The 25909-nt window shown below is 35.0% G+C and overlaps 1 protein-coding gene and 1 long non-coding RNA gene across 5 annotated transcripts in view; one reads left to right on the top strand and one right to left on the bottom strand.

The window, feature by feature from the left end:
* The window catches only part of CARMIL1 (capping protein regulator and myosin 1 linker 1), a 404323-nt gene that overhangs the window by 112025 nt on the left and 266389 nt on the right, over positions 1-25909 (bottom strand). For all 3 annotated transcript variants that reach the window (XM_069095035.1, XM_069095037.1, XM_069095036.1), the window contains exons 16-20: positions 21542-21646; positions 15392-15461; positions 1182-1263; positions 342-441; positions 186-240 (exon numbers count right to left, since the gene is read on the bottom strand). In XM_069095035.1, coding sequence (XP_068951136.1) covers positions 186-240; positions 342-441; positions 1182-1263; positions 15392-15461; positions 21542-21646 — 412 coding nt within the window. The remainder of the gene's footprint in view (positions 1-185; positions 241-341; positions 442-1181; positions 1264-15391; positions 15462-21541; positions 21647-25909) is intronic.
* Positions 1-25909, top strand: part of LOC138166537 (uncharacterized) — a 101069-nt gene that overhangs the window by 30034 nt on the left and 45126 nt on the right. The window lies entirely within an intron of this gene.

Raw genomic sequence — 25909 nt, forward strand, 5'->3', positions numbered from 1 at the left:
ACACATTAAAACCTTTAACAGTCTATAAGTGTGTGTCACATTTTTTCTGAAGCATACACTTAGGGCAGATTTACCCATATGATCAGATGTATTTGAAAGTATATAGGGATTAACTCACTAAAAAGAATCTGAAAGGAGAATAAAGCCACAGATATCAATACAAAGGTTTTAAAAACAATACTCACTGATTCTTCATCTTGAATCATCTGTACTAAGTTATCCAAAACAGGTGTAAGATTTCTAAAGGATTTTAAAAATGGAGACAATTGAATCACATCAACAGCTTTAGTGAGGTTCGTTACTTTAATTGAGTCATTTTGAAAAAAGGAAAATACTCTTACTTGGATTTCATATTATTGAAATTTTTGCCCAGTGCCAGGTGTTGTATTGATCTGTTCTTACTAAGCCATACTATCAGTGTGGAGAGGTCAGATTCCAATCCTATGAGGAAATAGGATAAATACAGAATCAAAACACGGATGGAACAGAAGAACGGTTACTTTCAGATAGGCAAATCTGCACACTAATGTGATGATAGCTCTGTGGATTCTTAACCATTCATTCTCAAAGTTCTTTTTACTCTCCTTTCACTTCCTATTACTTCACTGGGATAACCTCATTCTCTACAATGACTCATCCAAATCTCTCCCCTCATCACCAGCTTTTTATACACTTAGTCAGCAGGAAATGGGGAGGGGGCTGAGAGGAGAGCAGCAGCTTAATCCCTCACCCTCACTAGGATAATGAGCCAACTCACTGTTAATGTAGAGAGATTTTCTTTTTTGCAAAAAGTTGATAAGAATGAGTAAGTTCCTAAATAAAGTAATGGGGGAAGGGGGGGGGGTAGCAAGGCACAATTTCTATTGTATCGAGTAAACATGACAGTTTCAAATTCTTAGGAAGAAAGGAAGGAAAATGTTCTCGTGATCTCATTCTTGTCATGTGAATTTGGCCAGATTTTTATTTCTGTGAGAGCTAATACTAAATACTTAAATATACTATTTTGCTAAATTAAAAAAAAATTCTCTAATTCAAGATAGCAAATGAAATTCCTACCTAGTGAGTTTTCTCATTCAGACCATATATTTTTCTTTCTCTAACCTATTCTTACTCCAAGAAAAATTTTATGCTTCCTTTTTTCTTTTTTTCCATCTCCCAACCCACTTTTGTCCTGTACTTACCATTGTCTGAAATGTCTAGGCTGGTGATGTTGTGAATTTCAGCAATGCAACCTTCCAACACCTGGGCACCTCCTGATCTCAGCTACAACACACACAAACACAAACAGACCTGTCAGCAAAGTCTGTAGCTACTGGAGGTATAAGAAAAAGCCCGAAGCAGCAGCAAGGTCTTAAAAATAAATGTTTCAGCCAAAGAAAAACATACAGCACAACTTACTGGAAACAGCATTTCAGAAGGAAGAAGCATGAGCATGAGGCCTTATTAGCTTAAAGACATTCTCCTTCTTTCCCACTTCCTCCCACCCAAGTATCCCAAACCAGCAGAAAAATTATCAGGAAAGCAAATCCTTTCCCATTTCCACAAATAACAAAGGCCAATTCATGGCAGCTTTCATTTTTACTTGAAGACGTGGTAAAGTTTATAGTTTAAAAACAGCTAATTAAAATCATATCAAAGAAACTAAATCAAGAAAAACGATAATTACTCAGTAAAAGATTTATCAACTAGTCTATCTGTTGGCCTTTGGGGATGACACATACCTAAACACATCTTAACAAGGTGTGTATAAGCACTGTGAAGTAAAGGGGTTCAGCTATGTTAGGATGAAAAAATACATCCAAGCTCCGTGAGCTACAGAGAAGAAAATCTAAGATAGTTTATTTAGTAAAATCACAAGATGATTCTTTTTCCACTATGGAATTCCTTTTCAGAAGAGAAACACTAACTAAATATTTTTTCGCCCAAAATATGAATACTTTTCAAACTTTATTTTTCTAGTTTTATTTTTTTGACTGTGTTTTCTTTTGCAACATGGCTAATATGGAAATATGTTTTACATGACTTCAAATATGTAATTGATATTAAATTGCTTGCCTTCTCAGGGAGCTGGAGGGAGACAGAGCTTGGAATTCAAAATTTTTAAAAATGAATGTTAAAAAATATTTTTACAGGGCAGCTAGGTGACACAGTAGATACAGCACCGGCCCTGGAATCAGGAGGACCTGAGTTCAAATCCGATCTCAGACACATAACACTTAATAGCCATGAGGCCTTTCCTACTCCAAAAGGCAAAAAAAGCAAAACAAAGCAAAAAAACCCAAAAAACAAACAAAAAAACCCAAAAAATTTTTGCATGTAATTGGGAAATATTTAATAAAATATATTTTAAAATATGAACAAAAATCTCACAAAATTCAGTTAGCTAGTTTAAGTTACTCTTTTATTTTTGCATAGTAACAACTGGTAAATTCAGTGGGGTCAGGATGCTTTTCTATTTCATTTATTTAAATTTCTTTTAAACAAAAGGAAGAACCACAATAAATAGAATACTAAACAGGGCATTTAGAGACCTAGTTTGGAGTCTTAAGTAAAAATAAAATTTAGAATGCATAAAAAGTACTTTATATATTTTGAAGTACTACTGTAATTTGTCCTTCCTTTTCCAAGAGGACCAATGATATCACAGGGTGATGTCTTGCTTTAAGCATGAATTAGATTTAAGTGAGGCAGGACTGCACAAAGTTGTCAACCTCATTCTTTCTTTCATCTGGCAGAGTCCCTGGATACACAGAATGACCTTGGTGTCTTTCATGTCTAACCATTTCACAGCACCTACATTGGCCACCTTCATCACCACTGAAACAAATTGTTCTCATCCTACAAAAAAAACCTTGGACAAATCATATAGAGTCTCTTGTGCTTTAGTTTTTTTATCTATGGGCTTGGGGCTGGGGCTGAGAGGGTGGTAGGACTGGGAACAGATGATTTCAAAAGACTCTGTTCAATATCTGTGTGCTTATAATATACAAGGACTCATGCTAAGCACTACATGAGATTCATAATGTTGCATATGACACCACCAATGAACTCAAAGATTTTACCATCATTTGGGAGCAGTTAAGATATCAAAGCACAAAGCAGTCTTTTTCATTGTGTCAAATTTTGACTCAAGTAGGAAACTACATTCTACTACTTTCACTGGAGTACTAAAGTTTTATCCTGATGGATTATTCTGGCTAATTCCAGGAAAAGTTCAATATGTGTCTAGCTTTCTCTACTAAAAATTTTCCCTTCATCCAGAAAAAATATTCTGCTAAATGTGTTTAAAAGAGTCTTCTAATTTTTCTTAACCACATCAGATTTTTCATTAGTATTAGAAGAGATGCAGCTCTAATGTGAAGATCATTCTGATACAATCCATCTCTAAATGCATCAGCACACAACATGCTAGGAAGGTTCACCCTTGCTCAACATGAAGGATTTCCTTTCAAGTTTGAATTACGTTTGTGAAAGGGAGTGCCAGAACTATTCAACTTCACTTGGAAAAATAAACATTAGTGACTACAGCTTGAATTAATAAAATGAGAAATTATCTTCAGATATCGACTTGACTGGTAAGCACCATTTCTTTAAGATACAAAATGTTTTTGAAAACACCCAATTTGTATGCATGTTAATGCCAAGTACCATCTATGTATTTCTAGCTATAGCAATAGGATCCACGGGTGACTTTTAAGGATTCTATTAAACCAAGATCTTCGACAGAAAATATTTTATGAGTGTGTGTGGATATGTGTGGGTGTGTGTATCTACAAAAATACATTAATATAAAACATACGTTAAACATGATATTTGCCAATTTAAAAAAGAATCCAATAAATTGAAAGCATGTGTGCTACCATACAGCGCTGCATTTATTTCTAAGATTGTTTACTGAGTTAGTTACTAAAAAGTTGATATAAGAGTAGTCAAAGTACTTACGCAGTGGCCAAGCTGAAGAAAGCACAGGGAGAAAAGGTGAAATATATTATCAGCAATAAATAGGTAGCATAAAACAGAGGGAAAGCAGAAGTTTCTGTCAATAGACAAACAGTTAATAAGCATTTATTAAGACCCTACTATGAGTCAAGCACTGAACTAAGCTCCAGGGAGGCAAAGATAGTCCCTATTCTCAAGGTACTCAGTTTAATAGAAGAGACAAGATGAATAAATAAACACTGTGAAACTTTGTCAAGTTCTAAGTAAAATTCTTTAATGTAGAATTAGGCTTCAGGAAAAAAAATAGAGATTAATTTAAACAGAAGAATAGAAAAACTTTCAAGGTGCTAACTAGAATAGATTAAAATCAATCATTAAGTCCATAAAGAATAAAAGTGACAAAAAGATAAAGCTTTCCCCATGATAGAAAAGTACTTCCATCACTGTAAATGAAAGTTGTTTTTAAATGATGTACATGAGTGGAAGGTGTGTGTGTGTGTGTGTGCGTGCGTGTGTGCATGTGTGTGCGTGTGAGAAACTGGCTTGAAACAATCCTCATTTGGGATTCTACAACTCCACTGCTTTTTAAGGGTAAATAAGATCAAGAGAAATCTATGTAACTGAATACATTTTGAAATGTCAAAAATAAAATCATTTTTGCTTTAAGAGAGGTTTATTACTTAAATAAGATCTATCATTTCACATGCTGCTTCCACTACTAAGTGAAAAGTTACTTCTGATAGTCCATTAACCATAATGATGGGATGATTTAAGCCAAAAGGTGAGCATAAACCCTCATTTGCTGTCCTCCAAAGATCATCTATTTTAAAACTGATATTGCCAAGTCCACTTATATAGAAATTAACTTGAAAAACCATTCTCTCTCCATTTTTTCCAACCCCCTCCCCCCAACTTCGTCCAATTATGAGCTGTGCAGGAATAAAACTGCAATTATTCTTCTGGGAATTTGAGAGGGAAAAAAATCAATCATAGGACATATAAAGACTAAAAGTTGGGAAAAGAGATAAAACAACCCTCAAACAGTGAAAGTACTTTCTTTTTCATTTGGAAAAAAAGATATATAGGAAAGGCATTGTTTGGGAAAGGGCAGAACTTAGCTGGACAAAACCCAATTACAGGTGTTCACTAGCTACCTGAGCTTCTACCAATGGTAAATAGTTCAAGTAGGAACTAAGAGTTCTTTTCAAAATGCTGAAAACTACTGGAACACATCGTAAGATATGCTAGCCCATCCTGCCCTTGTAAAATATTTTCAGCTTTGCATTCTATTGTTCTAGTCCACAGGAATGTGGTCTGTGGGAAGGTACAACAGGTCACAGATCATACATACATACAACACATACACTGTCTAATCTTGAAGGCTAGCTAAAAGCCTAGCAGTTTGAATAGCACAGCTCTAAAGTTCCCACCTACTCATTTCCACTTTCTATCCTTTCAGAATTTTTACAGCTAATGTGCATCCTCTGAAATGGTCACCAAAGAACGTTGCAATGCACCACAGGATGAGATGTGCTGGTGGGCAGCTCTACAATGAGGCTCATACCCCAAAAAGTAGCTGAATTTGCTACTATACTCCACTCAGGTTTCTCTTAACAATACCCAGTCCCCCTGGCTGCCAAGTAGTATAGGGCATCTTAGGACAGAATGCTGGATATGGAGTCAGGAAGACCTCAGTTCATATCCAGCCCCAGACACTTATTATAGCTGTATGACCCTGGGCAAGTCATTTGACCTCTGAATGACTCCATTTCCTCAACTGTAAAATGAGGATAATAATAGCACCTACCTCCCAGGGCTGTGGTGAGGATCAAATGAGATAATATTTGTAAAGCACTTAGCGCAGTGCCTGGTATATAGTGGGCACTTAATAAAGGCTTGTTTCCTTCCTTCCTTCCTGTTTATCTAAGAGGGAATTAAGATCACAGGAATCAGAGTTTAAGCTTTCAATTTCTATTCTCCTCCACATATGGTGTGGTTATAAAGTAATTTTAAAAACTACCCAAAGTGGATACAATCAGAAGAATGTGGCGCAGTGAAAAGAGCACCAGCCCTGGAATCAGGAGGACTTGAGTTCAGACACTTAACACTTACTAGCCGTGTGACCTTAGGCAAGTCACTTAATCCCAATTACCCTGCCTTCCCCCTCCAAAAAGGTTAAAAAAAAATGTTTTCTACTTCAAAGTAGTCAAGCTGAGAAGCCATATGCTAACTTTAATGATGATATCATTGCTCAAAACAATTTATTTTCTCTCTGAGAAATGCCTTCCTAACCCCAGTAGTAATTCAATTCAACTCATCAAAATATGTTAGAAGCCTGCCTTCCTGCTATGAACAGAGCTCATTGTAGGTTGGAAGAAACTTCCGGATAGCAATGAATAGGTTGTGGTAGCCACACAAGCAGGATAGACTTTGAATATAAATGGACTCAGTTATGGACTGGGCCCTTGTCCAAGAATCAAACCTAGTTCTGAGAAGGCTTGTCACTAGTTAGTCATTAAATGATGAAAGTTTTTGGCCACAGAATCTCTAGAACACTATCTACTATGCAGCTAGGTGGCACAATGGATAGAATCCTGTACTTAGTAGACTGGAAGACCTAAGTTCAAATCCTCCCTCAGATACTATGAGATTGAACACTTCTCACAGTCTCAGTACTCATATAAAATGTGGATAATAATAGCACCTACATAACAGAGATATTGTGAGGAAAAAATGAGAAAACATAAAAAATGTTTGCAAATCTAAAGAGCTATATAAAGCTAGGTATTATCATATATGTAGAGGGGCTTCAATCTATAAAGTGACACATTCCCAGAACGATGAAATTACAAATCCTCAAAGTGACTCACAAACAACATAAAGGGTTTATATGCAGAGGCAATAAACCGTTGGTCAATTTTAACTGAATATTAGTGCCACATAGTCAAAATTAAAGAATCTATTCATCCCTTTCTGTTAAAAATCATTGGTTTTAAATCATGTTTTAAAATAATAACTATAAAATTTAAAAGAATGCAATTTGCAAAGAAGCTTCTTTGAGTGTTTATTAAGAAATGTCTATGGCAGTGAAACTAAAATGTATTTTAAAAACAAATAACATAAATATTGCTGTTTTACGCATGGGAGAAGATACAAAGATTAAGGAGCCATTGTCCACAACATCATAGAGTTTGTGATCTCTTTGTATTACACAAACAGAAATCCCTATAATATAAAATAAATGGCAAAAAGAAAATGTGTGTAAAGTACAAAGTGGCATGACAAACCTCCAAGGAGAAATGCATTACGGACAAGTTGAACTGCTTGTCTCAACCAAGCATAAAAAAAAAAAGAAAAGAAAAACCTTCACTCAGCCTTATTTCCCTGCTAGCTATCATGCTCTATATCTCCTTGGCACAGACAAACTCTGAGAAAAAGCAGTTTGCACTTTCTCTAATATTTTGTGTTTTTATCCAATTCTCAACCCTTTGTAGTCTGGCTTCTAAGCTCATCACTCAAGTGAAACTGTGCTCTCCAAAGTTACCAGTGATATCATTGGTCAAATCCAATGGCTTTTCTTTAATCTTCGTCCTTTTTGATCTCCCTATAGCACTTAACAGGGAGGGCTACCCTCTCATTCTTGGATATTCGTGCTTTCATGGTTTTTAAAGAAACTTCTCTTTTCAACTAATCTAATCAGATGCCAAATTTTGTCAAATCTTCATATTTCTCTCACTTGCCTTCTCACTGCTCATAGGGCCAGCACCATAGCCCAGGACCTCATCAGTCTCTGCTCTCATTGCCCAAGTGATACTTTTAAACCACAGACAGATCTGAATACATCATAACCTTTCTCCAAAAGCTCCCATAGTTGCCAACTGTGTATAAGATAAAATGAAAACCCCCTTGTTTGTAATCTAAGGCACCTGCAAAGTACTTTGAAAACCTTAAAATACTATATAACTTTTTATTATCCACAATCATCATTACTATTACTGCCCTTCACAATCTGTTTCCAGACTACCTTTCTAAGCTAATTGGACAAAACTCTCCTTCACACATCAAGTTCCAAACAAATTAACCTACATACTGTTCCCTTTACATGACATTATTTTCCAACTCTTGTCCACTTCCACGAGTTGACCCTCAAAAGCTAAAATGCACTCCCTCACCAACACTGCTTCACAGAATGCCTGCCTTTCATCGAGGCTCTTTTTAATGGCCACCTCCTAGATAAAGTTTATCCTGATCTACCCAGTTCTGATTTCCCTCCCCACACACCAAAATTAGTTTGTATACATTTATATTGACTTATCTGTATAATCTTTGAGTGTAAGGACTATATATTTTTGTCTTTGAAACTACAGCACCTAACATAAGCCTGGTTCACAGTAGGTACCTAAGAAATGCTTGTAGGGTGAATGGATGAATGATAATAATAATAATAGTAACATACTTATATATTGATTACTATAAGTTTTGCATACATACACACACATACACAATTTAATGTGACCTTTGGAACAGACCCATGAGGTAGGTGTTAGTATTATCCTCATTTTACACACAAAGAAGGCTCATAAGTATTAAGTGACTTCCTCAGAATCACACATCTAGTTAAGTGTCTGAGACAGGATTTAAACTCTAGTTCCCTTGCCTCCAAGACCAATCTTCCATCCACTATATAAGTCTTCTAATCAAGGAAGGCTTCATGGAGGATGTGGTTCACACCATTAAAGTGTATGAAGGAATTCAACAGATAGAAATGGGATTGTTGGCAGGCATCTTAGGTCTAGGATATTATTAAAACAAAGGTAGAGGGGTGGCCAGGTGGCATAGTGCGTAAGAGTGCCGGCCCCAGAGTCGGGAGACCTGGGATCGGTTCCGGACTCAGATACTCGGCACCGACACAAAAAAATCTGGCTGTGTAACCTTGAGCAAGTTACTTAACCCTGATTGCTTTAAAAATAATAATAATAAAATAAAAAGAACAAAGGTAGGGAGGCACAAAAGTGTATGGGGACAGTGAATGGTATGGTTTCAGTGGAGATTAGAATACATGAAGAAGAAGAATATGAAGGAGTATGAGAAGAAGTATGAAGGCTACAAGGGTAGAGTGGTACCAAATTGTGGATGGTCTTAAATACCAAGGTAATCAGCTTTTATTTGGAAGGTAATAAAGAACCACAGTAGTATGATATACTGGACCTGCACAGAATGAAGATCAAATGTTATCAAGGTAAAATATGAATTGGAGGTGGAGGAAGAGAATGGAAGACAAGTAAAGAAGTATTTGGGTGGTACAAGTGGGAAGAGAAAGAAGGGGATGAGTACAAGAGACACTTCTGAAGCAGAAGTCATTGGCAACCAATCATACCTAGGAGAGAATAGTAATGATCAAAATGGTTGCTACTCAAACAGGGAAGGCGGAAGGAGGAAGAATATATTTTTAAGGAAAGATAAGTTGTGTTTTTAGACATGCTGAGTCCCAAAGGGACATCTAGGCAGAGATGATGTCAAAGAGAAATGAGTAAGATGTCTAATTTCTAATTTGCAATCTAATGACTTAAGACAAATAACAGGACGATGGGAACTACCAAGCTTAAGGGGTAAGGAAGAGAAGTCAGCAGAGGGGATGCTGAAGGATGGGCCAATCAGGAGTAAAAGCAGGAGAATGTGGTGACACAGAAGCCAAGAGTGCAGAGAACACTGAGAAGAATGGGATGATTTTGCTGCAAGTTTCTCTAAGAAAGGTTACATATACATACATACATACATAGATTTGAATTCAAGTCTTTTAAGAGTTCTATCCACTGTGCCACCTAGCTGATATAAATGTGAAAAGTTCAGAATTAATTCTAAATAAAAGGAGGAAACAAAAATGTCTGTTAAATGTGGTAAAAATTGGGATAAGGCAATGCTCGATGAATCCTTCTCCTCCCTCCCACCATCACGAGCAGCCTTGAGAGATTTCTGTGGCTTGGTGCCAAGCCACTGAGAGGACTTTCTATGGACAGTGTCCTAGAGATTGTTGACAATCCTACCCCCACACACACACACACACACACGTATGCACGCACACATATGCACGCACGCATACACATACTTTGCTTGAGTATGCATGTTTGTTACAAAGGGCTTTCTTTTTATTTTTTCAAAGAAAGTGAGAGAAAGAAAATAAATGCTTATTAAGTGCAAAAAGAATGAGCGGGTGGTCAACAGTATTCAATAGTACTGGGGTCAAGGAGAAAAATACCACTGAATTTGGACTTATTTTTAGGTCATTAGTGATTATTGAGAGAGCAATTTCAGTAAACTAGTAGGTACAGAAACCACATAGCAAAAGGCTAAGAACTGAGTAAATGATGAAAATGAAGGAGAACTGGATTTAGGCTATATCTTTAAAGATATTTGGCAATAAGAGGGAGGAGAAAGAATGGGCTGAAAGCCAAAAAGTCAAGGAAAGGCATTTTGAGGACTGGGAGAGACTTGTCAATGTTACTAAGCAGAAAGGAAGAAACTAATGGATAGGAACAAACTGAAGATGAATTAAAACCACAGGATCATAACTGGGACAGAATCTTGGAAGGGACATGAGGATTGAATCAAGGGTACATGCTTAGTAAGTAGTTAGAACTTTTCTTCTGTGATAAGGGGGAAATATTAGAGACACCACTGAAAAAAATGAGAGGGGAAGTGAGGGGACTGAGACATTCCACATCTAATAGTTTCATTCTTTTGGGGGAAAACAGTGAATTTAACCTATATTTAAACTTATGAGACGTTATTTTTTTGTGGCTTATGACATGGTTTTAAAGGGAAATATAAAGATTTGGGTTTCATATTTCTGAGCCATAATAGTAAATTTATTAAAATAAAATATTACTGTGTCTTTGTGAAATGAGGCCGTTCTAACTAAAATTAAAACCTGTATAAAGCTTCTCACTTGGGAATATAAAAATGCAACTACAAGGGCAATATACAAAGAGAGGTGAGAAAGGAAGGGGGAAAAAATCAACATATAGTGACTACAGAAATAACTTACATAAACTGAGCTATTCCTAGCCTCCTCTCCTGACACCTAAACTCCTGATGTAAATTTACTTTTTTCCTTTTTCTATCCAAATATGACCACCACCTTTTCTCCTCTGTCATTGCCTAAATGTGGTTTTAAAACAAATCTCTGGATTTTCTTTCCGTTTTTTTTTTTTTTAAGCAATCGGGTTTAAGTAACTTGCTCAAGGTTACACAGCCAGTTATTTCTGGGTGTGGTGCTGAGTATCTGAGCCCGGATTTGATCCCCAGGTGATCCCAACTCTGGGGCCGGTGCTCTTACTCGCTGAGCCACCTGGCCGCCCCTAAGCAATTGGGGTTAAGTAACTTGCTCAAGGTTACACGGCCAAGTGTTTCTGGGTGGGTGCTAAGTGTCTGAGCCCGGATTTGATTTTCTTTCAAGAGGAATAAAAAACCTGGAGCAAAAGGGCCCTACATGGTCATTGTCTTATGGTAAGCAATCATTTTTTTCTGTGGCCATAATTGGTATAATTTATCTCTTAAATATTGAAATATATGTATGTAATATAGCATAATATGTACATCTATACAACATGTGTATCTATATGCACACATATAGGCTTCAAAATATATAGTTACTCTGTTCCAATTTTGGTAACAAATTAAATTAAGTGAAAGCAAGTCATGTTCATACAAGGGCTTTATAGGACATTTAAATAGCTATACTGGGAGGTATATGTTTGCACTGCAGCCAAATCATTACTCAAATTATCTCAGGTACAACATTCAAATAAAGAATCATAAAACTTTACAGCTTAAAGGGATCTCTGGAAGTTCAGTCATCTGCCTACATGTAACATCACAATTAAGCCATTCTAATTAAAGCAGAGTCTGGTCTACGAACTGAATTTCTATTGGCAAAAAGGTCCTCAGTCTGAGAAAGTTATCACAGAGTTTTGGACCTGTTGTTGTTTTTGATCAGTCCTGTCCAACTCTTCATGACCCCATGGACCATAACATGTCAAGCCCTTCTATACTCCACTATCTCAAAGTCTGTCCAAGCTCACGATTATTGCCTTCATGAGACTATCTATCCATCTTGCCCTCTGCTGTCCCCTACTCCTTTTGCCTTAAATCCTTCCCAACATCAAGATCTTTTCCAATGAGTCATCCTGTCATTATCTGGCCAAAGTATTTAAGCATCATCTTCAGTATTTGAACTTCTAGTCAACAGTCAATTAATTTCTATAACTATTGACTGGTTTGATCTCTTTGCCATCCAAGTGATTCTCAAAAGTCTTCTCTGACACCACAATTTGAAAATGGTGATTCTGAAGCACTCAGTTTTCTTTATAATCCAACTCTCACAGTCATATATTGCTACTGAAAAAAAACAAAACACCAACCTTTGACTATATGGATCTTCGTCCGCAAGGTGATGTATGCATTACAGATTTGTCATAGCACCTTAGAGTTCTAAGAGTTTAGAATTTAAGAATTTTAGATCTTTTAGTTCAGATGAGAAAACTGAGGCCAATAAGAATTAAGCAGCATGCCTATGGCCACAAAGTTCATTAAAGAAGGAAGGACTGGTGCTAGCATTCCGCTCTTCTGATTTCTAGTTCAATGCTCTTTTAAGTACCCATGGTGGCTGACTATTTCAAAAAAGTACCTCTAAGCATGATTATGAGCTCACTCATCAGGCTGACTTCTGTTAATTCTGTATTGTAACTGGGCATCAGTGAAAGCACAGACTGTTTGGAATCTAAGTGTATATTAATAATAACAACAATAATAATGATGGATAACTTTTATTAAACACTTACTATGGTGCCAGGCACTGAGCTAAGTAGTTTAATATTATCACATCAGTTGACCCACACAACCACCCTGGGAGGCTGGTACTATTATCATTTCCATTTTACAGATGAAACTGAGGGAGATGGAGGTATGGGCTTTTTGATGATTTGTCTCGACTTACACAGCTAGTAAGTGTCTGAGGCTGGATTTGAACTCAGGTCTTCCTGATTATAGGACAAGCATTCCATCCACTGTAACATCTAGCTTCCCTAGCTGCTACTGGGAAGGAAGAAAGGCAGTATCAAATGGGAACCCAAGAAAGAAATGAGTACTTAAAAAAAAAGATATTCAAATTACAAAGCTAAGTTAAATTTTAAAAACCCAAACAAATAACATAAAAACAAAAACCTGACCTTTAGTAAAAACAATCAGGCCTCACTCCCAGATCAGAGACAGTCAGAAATAGTAGATAAAGATATGGATTCAAATACTGATTCAGACACATCTGGCTGTGTGAACATTGGTGAGTCACTTAATGCCTCATTAATCTAGGCAACTTTCGAAGACTATTGGTTCAAATGAAAATGTTAAACTGCTTTGGTCTAGACAGTTTCCTCACTATAAAAGTTCCTTTTCTCAGTAAAATTAAAGGTTTTACTCTACAGGGTGATATAGGCCTTACCCCCATATGATAAAGAAAATCATACCATAATCACTTATATTATGAAGCCCTGTGAGAAAAATGCTTTTTAGACTTTAAAATAACATGTTTATTATTATTATTTAGTTATCCTCTGAATAATAACAGAGGCCAAGGAAAAACTCTTAATCCTTAAGATAACAGGCTCTCACAGTGGGTACTGAAAATAAAACAAAAACTTCTTGTGCTACAAAATAATAAAAGTAGGCCTTTTCTGGAACTAATTTAGGGACAATACTCTCACAATAATAATTCAATTAAATGGGCATTTATATAAGCAATAATAATATATTATTATTAAATGCCTTTGATATGCAAGATCCTATGCTAGTCACTGGAGATTTAATGAGAAAAAAAGAATTAGTCTCTGCTCTGAAAAAGGCTGTATTTTACAAGAGGATAAAACAGTACTAGACATGCTGTTGTTTTGTTGTTATTCAGTCATTTTTCAGTTACACCTGACTCTTCATGACCGCATTTGGGGTTTTCTTGGTAAAGATACTAGAAGTATTTACCATTTCCTTCTCCAGCTCATTTTACAGATGAGAAAACTGAGGCAAACAGGGTTAATTGAATTGCTCAGGGTCAGACAACCACTAAGTGTCTGAGGCCACATTTGAACTCAAGTCTTCTTGATTATAGGCCCAGCACTCTGCTCACTGTGCCACCTAGCTGCCCATATGCACATAAGATATATGCAGATAAGTAAATAGTAAGCAATTAGAGATGGGACCAAGTACTAATAACTAAAATGATCAGGAAAGGTTTCCTAAGGGCACCAGAGCTTGCCTTATAAAAAGTTAGGATGGGGTAGCTAGGTGGTACAGTGAATAGAGCACTGGCCCTGAGTCAGGAGGACTTGAGTTCAAATCCAGCCTTGGATACTTAACACTTACCAGCTGTGTGACTTTGGGCCTTTGCCCTGCCTTCCCCCCTCCAAAAAGATGAAAAAAAATATTAAGGATCCGAGGAAGGGGAAATAAGAAAGGAAAATTTAAAATTTGTGTTAGAGTATTAATCAGATCTCGTGGCTGTCAGAATTATTGGCATAAAGTATTTTATAAACTGTAAATCACTATGTAAACTATTATCATAATCTCAATGCTTAGCTGGATTTTGAATGTTAGGCATAACATATTATAATATATGAAATAAGACAGAAATAATAGAGCTGCAAAGACCATCTGGAAAACTGTTTGCTTAGGTAGCCAGAAACGAGAGATAACTGAGAGATAAACAATTACAAAAAGGAACAGACCATAAGTTTATTGTCCAAGGACTAGACAAGCTAATTTTGGAGAAGTGCATATTCAACTTGCCTGAAAGCTCAATTTTTATTTATTTTTTGTTAGAGCAACTCACAAAGACCACTACATAGTTATAGAGGGCTTGTCACCTGTGTGAATGATGGGAAGATTTATAATGATGAAGATGAGAATAACTAGCATTTGTAAAGCATTTTAAGGTTTACAAAATAACTTTACAAATATTATTCCCTTTTATCATTACAACCACCTTGGGAGGCAGGTGCTATTGTTACACTCATCTTACAGATGAAGAAACTAAGGCAGCCAAAGGCTAAGTGATTTGCCCAGGGTCACACAGCTGCAAAGTATCTGAGGCTGGATCTGAACTCAAGTTTTCCTGACTCCAGGTCCAGCACTCTATCCACTGTGCCACCTGCCTGCCTTATGGATTCTCAAGTAATAGAATGAAAAATGAGGCCCTTAAAAAACATATATGAATGCTTTTTGGAGGGCCAAATGGAGTACTAGCACTGTAATGGCTAAAACTGGGAGAAAAATAGAACCAGAACTTTTTTCACATGTTTTTTCTCCCCCATTTAAACCCTGTAGGGTTACACTGTCACATGCCAGGAAAAAGTCAACTCAATTCTGAGGCTATTTTCTCATATGCATGTAGTGAAATTAGACTTACCTCACAACTGCTGAGATCAAGAGAAACCCCCTTCAGATTATGATTACAAGCCAAACCCAATAAGAGTGCTCTGGAAAAAAGGAGAAAATTAAGATGCAACTACCGAATTCATAGTTTTTTTTTTTTAAGAAAAGCCAAAATTCTGATCAAAAACATTATCCTCCTCCAGAAAAAGAATGGTTAGAATATGAATGCAGACTGAAGCATACTTGTAAGATCACCGGCTCCAGTGTCGGGATGACCTGGATCAAATCCGGGCTCAGATACTCAGCACAACACCCAGAAATAATAACTGGCCGTGTAACCTTGAGCAAGTTACTTAACCCCAATTGCTTTAAAAAAAATACTTTTTTATTTTTATATAATATAAATATAATAAAACATATTTTTATAATAATATACTTATTATATTTTTAAAAATATACTTTTTTTAAAAAGCATATTTTTAAAAGTATTTTTTCTTTCTCTTTTTTGGTTTGTTTTTTTTTTCCACAACATGGCTAATATAGAAATATGTTTTACATGACCACAAGTACAATTAATATCAAATTGTTGATCTTCTTAAGGAAGAGGGAGAGAAAGGAGGGAGAGAATTTTGAACTTAAATTTTAACAAATGAATATTAAAAATTGTTTCATACAGAATTAGAAAAAAATTTCCTAAGATCAAATAATCAATCACTCAAACAAAAGAAAAGTCAAGCACACACTTTAATGTGACTTAAAGAAAGAAAATTACCTGGATCACAGGTCAAACAGAAAACATCACATCAGATATTTTTTCTTAATGCTAGTTATCTTCTTTATAGAGGGAAGGAAATTTGATGGTGAAACTTTGCATATATCATGAGATTGGGTTGATGTATAGGTTAGTTTTACTGAACTGCTCTTTTTTTTCCCTCTCTCATTTTTATGCTGTGTTAAAACGGGAAAGGAATGGGGAATAAGCTATCTGAAAACCAAGATGATATAAAAACAAAAGACATCAACGCTTTTTTAAAAAAATTAATTCTAATTGTATTTCCATTTTTTTGGCAACATTGATAAAATGACTCTATACCTTTCTTGGTCTTACACAGTAAGAGTTCTATCATAAATGCAAAAGCCACCTGGAATGCCATTCCTATGCAAATAAACCAACAGTAAAACTAATTGCACATTGACATTAAATGGAGTTCATCAAAGATAATTCCCACCTGCATCTACTTTAGAGCAACATTAATAATACTTAGATTATTAGGTAATTGTTATCAGAGCAGCAAAGAAGATAAAAGACAGTGTCCCTAAAGATTTTGTTTTTGAGTGCAGAAGCCATATTCTGTATTGTTATTCCAATGTTCAAAATTAACCAGTTTAGCAGATAAAAGAACATATACATTATTTCATTTTAGAATTATTGATTAAAAGGTTGATTCCATGAAAATTTACTCAATCTCTAATACTATGTTAGTGTGATCTAGAAAAGCTAGAGCTGAAAGCTATCTATTAAAAAAAGGGAATAATGATGGTGTATCTGCCTCCCACTCAGCATGAAGTGACTAAATGAAAGTTATTTAAACATTTCCTTTGTATGTTGTCATGAGTTCAGACCTCATTAATCCAGATTTTGTGATCATTTGGACAAAAGTCCAGATGAAACATGCTTTAGCAACATCAACAGTAAAATCATTAATGGGATATGCAAATTAACAGGGTAAAAGACTCCTAGAGGAATGTATTTCCTAAAATTGAACATTACTCTAACAGCACCCACATCCATAAAAACAGTTAATGTATTGGTTAATACCTGATTCTTATCTATGCATAAAATGTTGCCATCAGACTTCCATGTGGTAATGCTCTGCTGACAGTTAGGCCAATGTATTGTGCTAAATAAAACTGAATTTCTTTAAAAATACTAAGTACAATTAATTCAGGCTTTTCTCTAATTCATAGGTCACTTCCCCTAATAATAACAACAATTAGGAAAGTAATGAATTACTTCCACTACATGTTCACTTGTTTCCCTTTCTCCCCATTCTTCAGACTCTCAGAGCAGGCCAATATCTATGCTTCCCAGTCCATCTGACTAAATTCATTAAAGGAAAAAAAAATAATTCAGGAATATAAAAACCTTTTCTAAAGCTGATATTATGCTTAAAAACAAATTCACTTTTCACTCAGTTATTTTAGCTTTGAGAAGATAAAGCCCAAATAATCTTTTCTCTAAAGTATATGAGAGCATTCCCAGAAAGATTTTTTCTTCACCTACAAGTCATTTTTCTATGAATCAGTTCATCTCAATTCATACCTTGCTTGCTTTTTCTTTATTTCTTTGTCTCATGTCCCTTTGTCCATTCCTTTTCTAATTCCAATAATCCTTTGTTCAGAGAGTAGGAATGGAACAGGAAAAAAAATCTACAGAAAATGCAACTCCAAAAATAATAGTCCTGTAATCTTGAAGATTACTGGGAAGGATGGACATATATTATTGGCGTATAGTTCTTGCATCTTTCCATATACTTTATCATTTGAATTTTTTGGCTTGAAAATATTATAGGGAGAAGATCTGTATTTTTATTCTAAAATATTTTTATAATGCTACCTTTGAAGGGAAAAATTACCTTTTGTTCCTTTTTAATACCTTTTCCTGGTAAAGTTGAGGCAATAGGAGTATTAACATATGTTAAAATTTTTAACTAAAACAAGTCCACAATTGGGAGAAAAGTACTCAGGAGGCCAGGCCAACAAAAATAACTAACCCAGTAGAAACTGTCACTTAATGATGAACCACAATGCACAGGACAACTTTTTGAAACAAGTTGTTTTCTTTATCTTAATTCATTGATGAACAAACCTGGATTAATTTAATAATTACTTTCATTCTTCAAAGACCCCTACAAACATGGAACACTAAGAGCAAATGATAGTTGAATTTTAGGTTTAATCTCCTTGCTTCTGAATAGTTAATTCTATGTAAAATTATTTTTCAAAGCACTCCTAAGTGAATTTATTAAAAATACCAAGCCAAAGATTTTTTAAAGAGAAAAATAATTAGAATATATTGAATCCTTAATGGCAAGATAGCTAAAACAATAGCCGTGGGATATTTCTGAAGCACACCATGCAATCTCTCCTGCAGAGCTCTAAGGAAAACATCAAGGCACAGAAACTCAATGGCCTTTGAAGTATGCTTGAAATGCTTCAGCTTGAACGAAAAACATGGCCTCAAAATGAAAAGCCAAGTAATGAAACAAATAATTCCCTGCTTTAAAAAGAAAATCATTAGATTTACCCTTTAGCTCTATTAAAAGAAAAGTGGGGCAAAAACAACATGGAAAGTTTCCGAGGAAAACAATACTATTATTTCACAATCCAAAACTGTTAATATAATAATTTCTAATCGCTGCATCCCTCTATCCAACATCCAGTCCTTTTACATGTATCTATTACCAAACATTAGTCGAAAATAAAAACTCTTGATTCCTATTTAACCAATATTTACATGTATCTATTACCAAACACTAGTCGAAAATAAAAACTCTTGATTCCTATTTAACCAATTGATTCCTTTATACTTTTCAGAAGTATCGTTAACATATTTAATTATTTAAAGAAAACACTGTTGAATATCATAATCACTATGACAGAAAAAAATCATTCAAATATGTTAAACTTTTATTTCTAGCATACATACAAAAATGAACCAAGTCTGATCAACCATCAATATTTTTAATACAGTTCTACAAAGTAGCAACCACAAAGGTGAAAGGATTATTGATTTGGCTTAATTATAATTTTAACAAATATTGATATATCACATCCATATTATGAAATATACTGTAAACTCTTCTACAGGTGATATAGGAATGGGGTATTCTGGGTAACTGAGTAGTCTAGGTATTATAACATTTGTCCATATACTATATACAGATCAGCAATCTTTTAAAAATTAGAATAAAATACACACAAAATTATTCTGAACATAATTGATGTTAGTAATTATGAACCTTGAATGATCTTGAAATTCCCCCTATAGTCCAAAAAATTAAACTATTTTATATATATATATATATATATATATATATATATATACACACACACACACAAATGTTTAGAGAATTCTCAGTAAATAGGATTTGCGATTTGTAAAAAGAAGCTTAGTATTTAAAATTTGCATTTAACAACCTATGTAATAAAAAGGTTTATCCCCTCAGAAGTCAGCAGACAAAAATAATTATCCACACAATATTACAAAATCCTTAAAAGTACAATTGTGCGAAAAGTATAATCAGTGCCCATACGTTAATCTGAGGTCGACTTTCTTCCTTTTTTGCATCACGTTTTTCAGATCTAATGACACAGTCCAAAATTATTTATTACTTTTTCAAATAACAGTATAGTAATTCATCGGTTTGCTTTGTCATATTCTGTTTAGTAATTACCCAATTTGGGGGCATTTAGATAATTTGTAGTTTCTTCCACATTTTACCTAAAGCAGGTATAGACGATTTAAAAAGTTTACTTTCTTAAAGTGAGACCATAAATAATGTTTGCTACACAACTGAATGCAATTTAACACAAGTAAAAGGAAAATCCTTTACAAAACATCAGGACATGGCAACATACCTGTTACAGGGTAATTATGTTTTAACTGATTTTTAAAATTATATTTAGGGGAATAAGGCAATTTCTACTATATCTACATAAGAACAAAGTCTGCCTAATTATATATAACGTACTAGCCTTTCTACACTATAGACATTTCATCTCTTGGGTTGGAAATACTTAGTATAAATGTAATTGTTTTATTTTTAATTAAATTTTATCTTACTTACACAAAGATCCATCTTCTTACCCTCTCATTACTTGTCAAAAAAATAAACAAAAATTTTTTTATAAATATGTAGAGTCAAGCAAAACAAAGCTCACTTTGGCCATATTTTTTCAAATGACCATGGTTTTAAAGGTTGCCAAATATTTGGCAATATATTCCTGCTTTGATCAGTAATTAATCTATATTTTCAGCATAATTTAAGGAAAACTGCCAAGTCCTCAACTATTTTGGAAAGGTCCAAAAATGTACACAATTAGATAAATGCCTTATTGGAAATAATATCATTGGGGCACCTAGGTGGCACAGTAAATAGAGCACCAGCACCCTAGAGTCAGGAGGACCTGAGTTCAAATCCAGCCTCAGACACTTAACACAACCTGTGTGACCTTGGACAAGTCACTTAACCCATAATTGCCCTGCCCTCCAAAAATGAAAAAAAAAAATATAATTATTACATAAAACCCTAATTTTTTTTAAGAAAAACAAACTGCATATGTTGATTGTCTACTTCCCCAAATGACATCAGACAAAAGCCTACAGCAATGGTGAAATGGGAAAAATACTGTTATTTTGTTCAGTTTTGTTTTTATCTTTTGGGGGCATTGGGTAGAGGGAGAATATGAGGAAGGGCATTATGCCTTCATCACCTAACTATCTGTAAAGACAACTCCTGGTTCCAAAGGTAGTTTAATTCTATTACCCTCAAAATAACATCAAATTTTTTATTATTTGTGGCAATAAAGGATAGAGGGCATGATTGAAAGCCACATACGCCAAGTTTCATTTTGCTAATTTTTTCAACTACCAATCACTTCACTAGAAATTTATTTATTTGCATTCTGTTTTCCACTTTGATACTTTTATATCATTGAAACAATGAAAAGACATCTAGCCAGAAAGAAGATGAACAAAAAAGGGTTTGGATAATTCAGAAGCTGGATAATTTCCTCCTAAATAAACATATGCATAACTGTTCTAGAGTTTACTTATCATTAAGTTAGTCAGAATGCTTGGTATCAAGAATAGAAATAACATAGCAATATACACTTAAGATTATGTGCCAGAAGATTCTTGAAAGATCTTTGCGAGCAAAGATTTCATAAAAGAAAAAAGTCAGCTAAAGACAAGAGGGAAAACACTTTATTCCAAGCTGCTAATAGCATCAGAATTGTGGATCCCATCCTCCTGGTGGTCAGAAATAACCTGAAGGATGCTTAGAAGCACTGACATTTTGATCTGCCTTCTGAGATTTTGGATTAAATGTCCCATTCTTCAATAAAATCATCTAGAAAACTGAACTTCAAAAGCTCTGGAGAAAAAGAACAAGGCACTTACTTTAAAGGCTCAGGAGAGAGTTTAGTGCCTGAAAGGTTGATTTGCATCAAGGCAAGAGAACTGCTGAAAAACTGTTTGAAAGATGGGGGCACATCTTTTCCTTTCCTGTAAATAAAAAAAAAATAACAGGTTAGTGCTGACATTTTCACAGAAATATATAATTCCAAAATGGCCAATGTTGACAGGTACACAATTACCAATGGCTGCACATAGATGCTTTGTGAATTAAAGGATGGAATGGCTAAATTTTCAGCAGTACTTAAACGGTAGAAAAAAAAACCCAACCCAACAACCCCAAATCAATTAATGAGACAGGGAAGTATAAAGTGAAGAAATAGAACCCCAAATCAATTTAAAAAAAAAAAAAGGTATTTATAAAGGCCTTACTGTATCCCAAAACAATTTTTGTACAACACCATCCTTTTCTCAAATAAACTAACGCCTGCTGACCTTTTATATAAAGCCAAAGAGAAGTCCTGAGATTTAAAAGTAAATATGTATAATTTGATATTAAACAAAATGCCCTTTGGGTGTGGAGCACTTAACTTTCTGAAGTCGTGGTTAGTTTTGCTGAAGTTCTTTCTCCTCTCCCTCCCCCTTCAGATTTTGTTATAAAATGGTAATGGAAATTTGAAGATCTTCCCTGCCCCTTAATATGCCTAAGGGAATTTGAAGACCTTCCCTGCTTTGAAAATAAACTCTGTCCCCTAATAGGTTGAATGTAGTCACATGGAGCCTGTGGTCGGAGGATTTTGCTGAAGGGTGGAGCAGAGCCCACAGGAAGCTGGGAGTCAGAGCCAGTTAGACAGTGGGAGAAAAAGGATGCTCAGGCAAGGAGTCAGTTAGTCTCATGAGTAAAATATTGGTCAAATATTGGTTTGTGGGAAAGCTAAAAGATGGTGTGGCTCTCTGCTATTTTGTGGTATATTAACTTCTATGTTGCTATGATGGATTCAGTTTCCTGGTTTGGGGATCTGATTTTCTAGCATCTGAATAAAAGGTTTTCTTTTATCTTCTATATGGAGAGCCTGTTATATTTTGCAATCTAGCACCATGCAGGTCTATTTATAGTGATCATGGACGCTGTAAATATTGCATTAGTGCTACAATGGCTCTCTGGAAAAGATTCTTTGGAAAACAAAGATGAACTCAAAATGAAAGATGAATAGAAATAAAAACTCAAACAAACAAACAAACAAACAAGTAAGTAAGTAAAGACAAAGACTTTGGAAACAAGGAGCAACTTGGAACTGTAGAAAGCCGAGAACAATTTCTACATGGTTGGAAATCATTAAAGACAACTATCTCAGAAGAATGGTTACTGGCAAATGGCAATGGAGAGATGGGTGGAACATATTCCCAATGTCCCATTAAAGACCTTTGTAGCACATACAACTGGAGGAGAAACTAAGGATCAGTTGTGCAATAAAGGAATGGAACAACAAATAAGTAGCCTGAGTGGTATACGGGCATCCATTAATTTTTTTAAAGGACTCAAGAAAAAGCTTCAACCATTTGGGATATACCTTTTATGGTCTTATGGAAAAAAGTGGACTAGAATGCCACAGGACAGATGGCATGAATTAGCTGTGAAATACATTGTGCTGTTGTTTTGTTCAGTCATTTGTCAATTGTGTCCAACTTTTCATGACCCCTTTGGGGTCTTCTTGGCAAAGATATTGAAGTGGTTTGCCATTTCCTTCTCCAGCTCATTTTACAGATAAGGAATTTGAGGCAAACAAGGCTAAGTGACTGGCCCAGGGGCACACAGATACTAGTCTGAGGCAAGATCTGAACTCAGAGGGAAATAATGAAAAGAAATGCCAGGGAAGGTGGCCTCGCTGTGCCAGATTTTAAATTGTATTATAAAACAGCTGTCATCAAAACTACTTGGTCCTGGCTAAGAAACAGAGTGGTGGATCAGTGGATTAGGTTAGGTACATAATATGCAATAATCAATGACTATAGTAATCTACTATTTGATAAATCCAAAGACTCTAGCTTGTAGGATAAGAACTCTCATTTTAACAAAAACTTCTAGGAAAACTGGAAAACGATATGGCAGAAACCAGGCAGAAAACCCAACATCTTACATCCTATACCAAGATAAAGTCAAAATGCGTACATAATTTAGATATAAAGGCTGATACTTTAAGCAAATGAGGAGAACAAAGAATAGTTTACCTTTCAGATCTATGGAGAAGGGAAGAATTTATGACCAAGAAAGAGATAGAGAACATTATGAAATGCAAAATGATTTTGATTACATTAAATTGAAAAGTTTTTACACAAACAAACCAATACAACCAAGATTAGAAGGGAAACAGAAAGCTGGGAAACAATTTTTTATTGCCAGTATCTCTGATAAAGGCCTAATTTCTCAAATATATAAAGAACTGAATAAAATTTATAAGAATACAAGTCATTCCCCAATTGATAAATGGTCAAAGGATATGAACAGGCAGTTTTCAGATAAAGAAATTAAAGCTATTTATAGTCATACGAAAAAATGCTCTAAATCACTATTGATAAGAGAAATGCAAATAAAAACAACTCTGAGGTATTACACCATACCTATGAGATTCGTTAACAGGACAAAACAGGAAAATGATGAATGTCGGAGAAGACATGGGAAAATTGGCACACTAATGCACTGTTGGCAGAGTTGTGAACTTATTTAACCATTCTGGAGAGTAAATTGGAATTATGCCCAAAGGGCTATATAATTGTGCATACCCTTTGATCCAGCAATACCACTTCTAGGTTTGTATCCCAAAGAGATCATAAAAATGGGAAAAGGACCCATATGTACAAAAATATTTATAGCAGCAATTTTTGTGGTAGCAAAGAAATTTGGAAATTTCCATTGGAAATTGAGAGGATGTCCATCAATTGGGGAATGGTTGAACAAGTTGTGGCATATGAATGTAATGGAATATTACTGTGCTATAAGAAATGATGAGCAGGCAGACTTCAGAAAAACCTGGAAAGACTTACATGAACTGATGTTGAGTGAAGTGAACAGAAGCAGGAGAACACTGTACATACATAGTAACACTAACATTGTATGATGATAAGTTATGAGAGTCTTAGCTCTTTCTCAGCAATGCAAGGATCTAAGACAACTCCAAAAGACTCAACGATGGAAAAAACTATTCCCATTCAGAGAAAGAACTCTGGAGTCTGAATGCAGATAAAAGCATATTATTTGTTCTCCTTTTCTTTTGTTGTTTCATTTTGTTTCTTCTTTCTCACGGTTCCTCCCATTAGTTCTAATTCTTCTTTACATTATGACTAATGTCAAAATATGTTAAATATAAATGTAAAAGAACAACCTATATCAGAATGCATGACATCCTGGGAGGAGGAGGAGATGGAAGGGGAAAAAATTTAAAACTCAAAATCTTAGGGAAGTGAATGTTGAAAACCAAAAATTAATTAATTTTTAAAAAAAGATTTGAACTCAAGAAGATGAATTTTATGCAGGTCTGGCACTCTATCCATTGTGCCACCTAACTACTTTTTGGTTTATACCAGTGGAGGAAAATCAGTAAGATCTCAGATATATCGAAGAATAAAAGTATGCATTTATTAAAGGGTAAAAGGGACCAGTGAAATGAGGTCTCACTATCTGATGATGTTGACAGTCCCAATCATCCCTTTGTAGTGTTGGGAAAAGCACTGAGATTCATATGCAAACAACCTTAGAATTATTCAGATCTGACACAAATTACTAAATAACATGGCAAACAGGAATAACAAGAGATTGTCAGGTCACCTCTTCTGTTTCTCAACCATTAGTTTTCCAGGTACACCAATCCCATTTAATTAAACACTCCCACAAAAATGACAAACAAGGGAAATAATCACAACCTCCATTCTGTTGAGTGGGTATTGTTCTAGTACCAAAAATAACACCCTGGTATACTTGTCAAAAGTTATATTGGTATATTTGACAAAAGTTAATATCAGAGAATACAGGCAATTTCAGGTTATTTAAGGGAAAATGGAATTTAGCCATTTTGTTCTATTTGAATAAAAGAAAAATGAGCATTGCTATACTTTTATTAATGGGCTTATACATGTCCAACAATGCTGTTCCCATGATCATCAATATTCATACAACGCTCCATGCTCCTAGTCATTGCTTTATTTTAGTAATCTAACAGCTTTTGTATTGTTCTTTGAATTAATTCCTCCTGTTTTTTCTTTTCCTGTGAAATAATATTTGGTCAAATCACAAACTCTGGTCTCATCAGAGTCAAGAAATCATCATCAATTTATTTCACCCATGCATTTAATGCTTCTCAAGAAGGCAATGTTCTTTTATTTAGAAGAAACAATGATTTCCCACATTTAATTATTTTA

Source organism: Petaurus breviceps, unplaced genomic scaffold (assembly GCF_028583685.1).
Source record: "Petaurus breviceps papuanus isolate PSGF00001 unplaced genomic scaffold, PetGlider_PUasm1.0 224, whole genome shotgun sequence".
Lineage (NCBI taxonomy): Eukaryota > Metazoa > Chordata > Mammalia > Diprotodontia > Petauridae > Petaurus > Petaurus breviceps.